We start from the raw sequence: 8,935 nt of genomic DNA, 5'->3' as shown, positions 1-8,935 counted from the left end.
CATTCTTACACACATAATACAATGACCAGACAGTCTGGAATATATTGTCACTACTATGTTGATCATACTCAGTTGTATTTATAATTCATCCTGATTAAATGAATCAGTTAAGTAGTACATGCAAGTCTTTAAGGCATAAAAAACTTGGATAAACTTTACTTTTGTGCTTTTAAATGTAGACAAAAGTTGTCTTGTTTGGAAAAGAATCTTTGAAAAGAAGCTGTATTCATTCATATACGGTGCCTTGCGAAAATATTTGGTCCCTTTGAACTTTTGGACCTTTAGCTTCATTTCAAAAGTTTTAATGATGGTTCTGACAGTTTATAAAAGTAGAACAGAGGGCAGATGCCTCTCATATTGAACCAGCTCCTAGTCTTCATCCAAGTTTAGAGCTTATAGTTAGAGAGGCTGATGCTGCTGTAGCCTTAGTCTGCTGGAGGACATAATGACTGCTTTTCCTCACTCAGACAGACATGGGGGATCTGGAGTCATTGAGTCATCTTTAGGTTATGTATTTGTTCTGCCTAGCCACTGAAGCAGGTGGGTCCAATCTGGTTTAACCTGTGCAGATTGGAATCACTTGGTTCACTAGCTTGGCAGAGCGAAGACATGACATGGTCATGACTTGTTGACTCCAGATCCCCCATCTCTGCAATCAGATACATTATTCTACTTCTATCCAATTTGCATTATGTATTGTTGCTTCTGCTACTATGTGTTCTGTTTATTTTTTATATTCATGGGGGCTACATCTGGCCTAGGTAGCTGTTCAGCTGTGACACCATCTTGGAGAGCTTCATCAGCTAAGCTATTGCTGTCAATTTCAAGTTTCTAAGACACACTTACACTTTGCTTTTCCCTGCATAACACTCTTTTTCTCATTGACTAAAAAGCTGTTGGAGCTAATAGCTGAATCTATGTACTTTGTACTGTCAGATAATAGAAAGGGCAGAGCTCTGATATGTTTAAAATTTGGGGTAATGTTTGTAACCTAAACCAAATATTCATTTTCTTCCAAGGAAACATAATGGTTAGATTTAAGATGTACGAATTTGCTCATATCAATAAGGAAACATTTAATTTGGTATCCTGTTTATTGTGCCTAACTTTTTTTAGTCTCATTTAAAAGTACCTTTTATATCCCCTTAATAGTATAAGTTACCTATATTATTTCATTTGTACAGTGTTAGGATTTCTGTGCATGTGAAAATATTTTATTTGAACTTAAATGACTCACTGAAATACCCCAGTGGTGTATGTAAAAATAATCATACATTTTAGTGTTGACAAAGCTTCCTTGTTTCCTCGTGATTTATCACATGATTTTGTGCTTTAGGTGGTGTGTCTGTGAACTGTTGTGTGGCCTAAACAGTTAGAATGTCTTACTCTGGTCCTGCTCAGCTTAAATGGGGAAGAAAATATCCCTTGATTAATTGAAAATAAGCTTTTATTATAAAATGATTTAGCCATTTAGTTTTTGGATTAAATAATGAGATTTGGTGGGTTCATGTTCATTTAAAATTCACCTGCTAGGCCATTTCAAAAACAAGCAAACTGCATGTGTGTAGTTATGCGAAATTAAATATGTTAAGACAAACTGGTGCCAGCATCATAGGTTGATGTTTAATTTTTCCTTTGGGGCTGAAATCCAGTAACCGATTGAAAAGCATATGTCATTCTATCATTTTAATTTAGAAATGATAGGAAAACTAGGAAAATTATCAATGTTTGAAATACTGGATGATGTTTTTTATCCTGTCATGATTTTAAATCCCCAAAAGGTGACTCTGTACAGTATACAATAAATCATTTAATTTAAAATCTTTATACTAATTAAGTGTGTATCTAAGTCCAAAAACATGTAATATAAGCTGAGGGCTGATATAATCTATTTTGATAGACCACATAATGTTTGATGGGGCTGCTTTATTCTATCCATTAAACCACTGGTATATTGCATGTATGATGAGTTTACTTTCTATAGGTGTTTCCATATCAGTACAAATATATATATATATAATCTCCTAAAGGACCTAAAGCTTCAGAGTTGATTTTTACAAGTACTGTAATTTTACCAGGCTGTAAATGTGATGCATTTTAATATAAATTTGGTTACTTATTTGGTACCCAGTAAGATGTTTTTTTTTTTGTTTTTTGTTTTTGCTACTGTTTAAGTTTTAATTTATTTATTTATGGGTTCATGATTGGTGTAAACTTTTTTCCTACCTATTTTTGAGTTGTACTTTTCAAAGTTTGAGGTTGCTGTGTGTCTGAGCTAGTTGACTCGTTAAACTGATTTAAAACAACAAGATCTTAAATAAATGGTTCAATAAAAGACTAAATAAAAAACATAAGATGTTGTATATTTAATGTGGAAAATACCTTAAAAGGGATAAAGTTTGTACAGCTGTAATCTTAAAACTAGACACATTACATCTCAATTGAAGAGGAGGAGGAGCCGGAAGACAGCAGTATGATGCAAATATGGACCAGGTTTTGTGCTAGTGGTAGGAAGAGGAAGCTGCTTTTTACCAAGCAGTGAATGCAAAAAATCATATCATGAAGGAAACAAGTCAACAACATCTCATAATGATGAGATACTATCTTATGAGATAGCTGAGTCAGGACTTAGCTATTTCCTAATAATGAGATAGTGTTTCAAAATAATGAGTTATGAGATAGTTACGTGATAATTATAATAGTGGCAGAAAAAGGCCCCCATACTTTTCCATGAAAGGTCGAATATTATGCTAAATTCACATCATAAACATTTAGTAACAGAGATATGTGTCATGAAGCCTGATCTTGGGATTGACATAATAAACCAAACCTTTTCACCTCTTTCATTGCCTTTCTCCAACTCTTAGCTAATGTGTGCTCAGAATGCTATGTTTGAAAAGCTTTACCCTTATGATGTCATAAGGGGAAAGCTGTGCAGAGCGGTTTTTAGCAGCCCATCGACCAAGCTACATCCTTCATCGTCGTTATAACTCCGTGCTCCTAGGGTATCTTTATAAACGTAGGTTGTAGGGGGCGGGTAGGAAAGTCAAAACAGCTTGTTTTGAACAGGGCTGAATGAATGAGGGGTTTTTGGTAAAGGCCATCTGCCTAACCTGTGAGGAATTTTACTGAGTGAATGAAAAAAACACACTGTTGATATTTTTGTATTTTCAAATATAGATTAATATGATACATTTGAAGAAAATATGACCAAAAAGAAAAACAGCTTTAGTTTATTTGAGTCTTTTAATGGGCCTCCAGCCTTTTCTTCAGAGAGGTTCAACATACTGGTCATTTACTGGTATATGACATGTTGTCATATGAATAATGGTCATTCAAAAAGGGCAAACAAACTTAAATTAAGATAAAAATGATCAAGTATAAAATAAAAGGCATATATGTAAAAAAACAGTTTTTTTACATTGGCCCCTTGATTGTATGTTATTACATCATGTTCTACTCACCCATATTAGTTTTGTGTCATTTGGAGCTGTTCTGATGATATTCCGTTATATCCTCGTAACGTCTTCCTGTGGGCAATGAGTTGAAGGCACAAACTAAACTGCTCATAATTTATTATTTATGGTACGCTAACAGTCATAACATTTAGGGGAATCACTGTCCCTCAGACATCCGTGATTATATTTTTTATATTTATACATTTTTTAAACAAAGCGGAGTGTGTATGACGTCATCCGCGCGCCGGACTGGAGTTGTGACAGGCAGCCCAGACCACAGGCGGCTACGCTCTACCCTTTCTATTAATTCGTCTAGCTAATCTGAATTGTTCAATTCCATTTCGAGAGCGAGATCATCTGTGGTAGTAGCACTAGACATCTTCCAGGCATGTGAGTAAAACTAGTAGCAGTTCGGCTGACAGGAAGAATGGGACAGTGATTCACCTACATATTATGAATGCTGGCGTACTATAAAGAATAAATTATGAACAATTTAGTTTTTGCCTTCAACTCGTTGCCCATAGGAAGACGCTACTTGGATATTACAAAACTGAATATCTTCAGAACAGCTCCAAATGACACAAAACGCATAAGGGTGAGTAGAACATGATGTAATAATGTAAAATCAAGGGCCCAATGTAAAAAAATCAGTGTTCCCCTTTAAGCATTTAGATTGTAGTTGTTTTAAAATAGCATAAAACTAATCCAATCTACTAAACAAGTAATGCTCAGAACTTCCCTGTTTCTTCAAACGGAGAACTACCATTTACTGGAGATAAGATCCTGACTACTCATAACAACCCCACAGAACCCTTCTTTACAAAGAAGCCACAGTTTAATTGCTGGAGGTTTCTTCCTGTTAAAAGGGAGTTGTTCCTCTCCACTGTCACTACAAGCATGCTTATTGTGAGGGATTGCATTGGAATCGATGCAATCAACTGGTTTTCCTTAGATGGAAAACTTTGAATCAGTTTGATCTGGTGAACTGTAAAGTGCGTTGAGATGACATGTGTTGTGAATTGGCGCTATAGAAATAAACTGAATTGAAGCTTACTGTAAACTTCTTAGCTCCACTTGCTGAGCCTTGGAAGCCCTAATAGGAACCCATATCACCCAGTGTCAGTGTGGTCCTTGACCCCCACACCACCTACAGCCCTCTGCTAAGATCTCATCCTCCAGCGAAGTTGCAGTGGCTGTGTGTTGGTATTTATGCCAGACTGCATGGTCACTGAAACCCCCTCCGCGGCGCAGATTATCGGACCAAACCAATGCAGCAGTTTGGGTTTGAGCACCTGTCACATGACGCTTAATATTTCCACGCCGCTGATTATCATCGGATTGAGTCAGCGCACTTGGACTCTCCGTGGATGTGCATGGGTAATACCCTCCGGCGATTGCTGTTAGAGTGCAGCTCTGGGTGAGAGAGGTTGCCAAATTGCATCGACACCCCTATTGTGCAACTGGCAGCATCACCCACTGCCTGCAATGGCGTTGGAGCGGCTTCAGTGTCTATAGCGGCGGTTCCGTCCTGGACTACTTGCATGAGAGGGACAGAAATGGTATTTTGGGAACATTTCCCAGCGAGAGAATCTATAATTTCCCTCACATTTAATCTCTGGATTACATTTCTTATCTGTAAGGCGTTTTTCGGAGCTCAGGGCGCACTGGATGTAAGTCTTTTGTTTTTCTTTGCAGTAGCAGTGGGTTTTTTTGTGGTTAACATTTAACTTCGTGTGCATGAAAACACAGAGAACAGTCGATGGCATGTGTTCCGGATGTTTTCAAGAGAGATTGCAAAGGAGATTGATGTAAATAAATGCAGGTTAAAGGGAGGAGGGGGGCTGAGCTGTCATGTTCTGCGCGGTGTTGCTGAGGTGCGCTTGTTTGTCTGAACATTTCTCCTCAGTTGTGTTATAATCTGCTTTTACACTCACTCTGTCATTTAAAATCAAGGCAATAAAGTTATTGAATAAGAATTTAACATAGGTGACCCATGAGAGTGCAGTGTGGTTATTAATAAATAGGACATTTAGATTTCAGCTTCTACACCTATACCATTCAGGCTGTGGGTTACAGAACAACTAATGGATTTTTCTTGTCCCTGTGCTCTTTTTTTGTTTTAGTATTTCCTGATGTTTCACCTCTTAGTGTGTGGTATGCATTTCCAAACCAGATTAAATATTAATGGCTGTAGATATGGAATATTTAGCTGCCTTAGTATTGCGGTTTATGTAAGCAAAGGACTGTTATTAAAAGTGTTTTATTCTTTAGTGGAGGTTGTATATTGAATAAGTGATGCATCACGTTTTATGAAAACATAAAGCAAAAAACATCCTAATGCATGTGATGGTTTGGAGAGGTGAAATGTTTCAGTTTCTGAAACCAACCAGTAGGGAGGAGTGCTATCAAAGTGAAGAAAAACTAAAACATGCATAGTTTTTTACTTTTTTAGATTGGATATATAGGAGGTTTATTCTATTTCTGTTTTTGAATGTTAAAAAGCATCACAGGGAGAGCCCCAAGGCAAGGGGCCACTTACAGGTCAAATCCAAGTAAGACTGCACAAAAGTGTCCATTTTATTTAATGTTCCCTTTTATCTCATACTACACTGCAAAAAATTATCTAAAAATAAGTAAAGATTTCTCAAATTAAGTGTTTCCCCTTAATTTGAGCAGGTAAATAAAATGATTTGCCAATAGAATGAGTAGTTTTGCTCTTAAAATACGATAATTCGACAATATGCACTTGAAATAAGACAATATTTTTTCTTACTTTAAATGCAAATTGTCTTGTTCCATTGGCAAAGTGTCTCATTACCACCTAAATTCAAGAAAAAATGCACTTATTTTTAGAAATAATGACTTATTTAGATTTCAATTTTTTGCAGTGTAGTGTTTAGAGTTTATATGACTGTTTTTGGCAAAGAATATCGGGATATACTCTCCCCCACATATTACTGGCCTTGTCATTCATCTGGCTAGTGGTACCGTGCTTTTTCACACTTGTTTGTCTGGCAGTCTTTCTGGTCAAAATAAAAATAACATTTTTCAGCAAATGATAACATAAATTATATTTTTGTAACCATCCAGTTTGCTATTTAATATACTTTTACCAAATGTGATCAGCATTATATTTATGATACATTGTTATGTCAATTTATCAGTACTTATTTGGCTTGAAAAGTGTCATTAGTAGGAATGAGTTGTAAACAGAAAGAACCAGTGCTTGCTTTACAGTACTATTCAGGTTCCTTAGACAGGATTCATCAGGATTCTCTGATGCTTTTACTGATGTGTCCTTTGAGCTCAGAATGGGGCAGTATAAAAACATTCTACTTATATCTCTTTTCATCTCTGCAGGTGTGACTAACTTTGAAGCACTGGAATAGGCCAAAATAGACTCTGGACTATGATGAGGTCACCGCAATGCTGACATTGCCTCTAAATCCAAAGACATCATCATGCTGAAGACGGAGGTTTCGGGGGAGAGAACCAGCCTCCGCAGTAACTCCCCCCACCGTAATGCCTACCGGGCTGAGTTTCAGGCTCTAAAGAGGGCCTTTGACCAGCCTCGGATTGATGGAGACTCGAAGCCCAAAGATCTTGAGCGGCTTAAACAACCTAGGGGTCGCCAGTATGGAGCTCATGTTAGTCGCATTAAGGACATGTTTATGCAGATGGGTTCAGAAAATACATCAAATAGAGCCAGGAGTAGGGATGAATCCTCACCGCAAAAGCTAGTGAAACCCACCAACTTCATAAACAAAACTGATGGATCAGTCATCAAACTTCAACATTCTTCATCTGCTGAAAGGATCGGGGGTGCAGGGGCAAAGTTTTCAGAGACAAGGAAACTATTTGAGCAGCAGTCACGTGACCAATCCCAATCACCAGTCTTTTCCTACGGACGGGATAAGAGGGGCTCTCATGAACATCTTGACGACTGGAGAGGAGCCAGGTCCAACAGAGGAAGCACAGACTCCCTGGACTCTTTGTGCTCTAGAACCGAGGCGTCATCACCAACCGTCAGTCAGCTCAGCGCTGTTTTTGAAAATGCAGACCAAAACAATCAGGGGGGATCCTATAGAGGAGTCAGTAGGAGAGCCCTCTACTCACCTGATGGATCCTACCGCCAAGGAGGTGATCTCAGCGAAGATGATTCCCGACAATCTCCGATACGTGGAAACTACCGGAACAAGATAGGGGGTAAGCTTCCTGTCTCTTCATCTGCTGAGGACCTCCTAAACCCCAGTCCTGGAGCCGATACATTTGAAGCCAAAAACGAATCTTCACAAGAGGAAGAAATCCAAGAAAAAATTAGTGAAACTTCTAGAAGAGACAGACAATATTTGTATAGTGCCACCACCAATGGAAGCCAAGTTAATGGTTCTTGCGAAGAAGAGGAAAATCCCTCAGACTCAATAACTGCCATTGAGGATCATAAAGTCACTAAACCCTCAAACTCTACTGATGGTGCTGTGATTACCAAAAAAGCTTATGAAGATGCTACGCAACACCCACTGCCCACCACAACCCTACAAACTGGTGAAAGCAAAGATGATGCATTTGCTTTAAAGCAGGGAACCTTTCCTGAGACACTAAAGGATCAAACAGAAGAACCTGAGGATGAATATACAGGAAATGAGCGGGTGATTTTTAATGCAGATGGCGACGCCTGCTACCAGGGTTGGGGGGAAAGCTGTACTGATCCCGATGATGACCTGTATGGCGATGATGAGGATATTGTATATGACCCTGGCTCTGATGTGACAGAGATCCCTGGTCTGCCGGAAGAGAACAAGGAGGACATCCCACATAAGAGGAAGATTCGCTTCAGCACTTCTCCCATTACAGTAAGCTGGACGTAAGCCTGTGCCTGCAGTTGGGTGAGGGGACGCTGGGGGGTTATCTGGTGCCTGGGCATGGATGGCTGACATGACGTACTTGGCCTGGGGGGTGGACTGGTTGGGATTGCCTCGCAGCCATGGGTATGAGAAACCCATACTGATGTTGGGCCCTGGAATGGCTGTGACTGGCTGGGGTGAAGTGGGTGAAGTGGGCTCTTTGGTGTATTGGCTACCTGCTCTGGCTTCTGTGGGACCTACCCTTTTGTTTTGGCCCTGGATCCAGGAGGATACCCTTTTATTTTGGCCCTGGATCCAGGAGGATAGTGTATGTATGAGGAGCGTAAGAATATGTTCCGTGTCTGCCCGTGTCTACATCTCCGTTGAGTACTTGTATGTCTGTATGGATGTAAGGGTGGGATTGTGCGAATGTGACTTGATGAATGTGAATTTTTCTAGTCTACTTGTCAGGTAGAGTGTTTGAGAGTCAGGCTCTGTGTGCTCTCGCCTACCCTTCTCTGGTGGGTGCGACCATCCCTATGTCTGCCCTCCTTGTGTCTCAGTGATCTTGGGCGCCTCAGATATCTGGGGCTGGCGCCTCCTCTTTATCCGTCCACGGCCTTGTAGTCTGGG

The 8,935-nt window shown here is 39.4% G+C and overlaps 1 protein-coding gene across 8 annotated transcripts in view; it reads left to right on the top strand.

Annotated features, from left to right (window-relative positions):
• The window catches only part of ppp1r9a (protein phosphatase 1 regulatory subunit 9A), a 66,131-nt gene that overhangs the window by 6,987 nt on the left and 50,209 nt on the right, over positions 1 to 8,935 (top strand). For 2 of the 8 annotated variants that reach the window (XM_015376484.1, XM_015376485.1), the window contains exons 1-2: positions 4,767 to 5,128; positions 6,819 to 8,311. In XM_015376484.1, the coding sequence (XP_015231970.1) occupies positions 6,920 to 8,311 (1,392 nt within the window). In that variant the 5' untranslated portion in view covers positions 4,767 to 5,128; positions 6,819 to 6,919. Of the gene's footprint in view, positions 1 to 4,765; positions 5,129 to 6,818; positions 8,312 to 8,935 lie in introns of those variants that run through there. The other 6 variants (XM_015376487.1, XM_015376482.1, XM_015376486.1 and 3 more) reach the window with 4 other exon arrangements.

The sequence above is a fragment of the Cyprinodon variegatus genome, unplaced genomic scaffold (assembly GCF_000732505.1).
Source record: "Cyprinodon variegatus isolate N-32 unplaced genomic scaffold, C_variegatus-1.0 Scaffold135, whole genome shotgun sequence".
Classification (NCBI taxonomy): domain Eukaryota; kingdom Metazoa; phylum Chordata; class Actinopteri; order Cyprinodontiformes; family Cyprinodontidae; genus Cyprinodon; species Cyprinodon variegatus.
The sequence above is the reverse complement of the archived record's forward strand: the minus strand, read 5'-3'. Positions and strand labels throughout refer to the sequence as shown.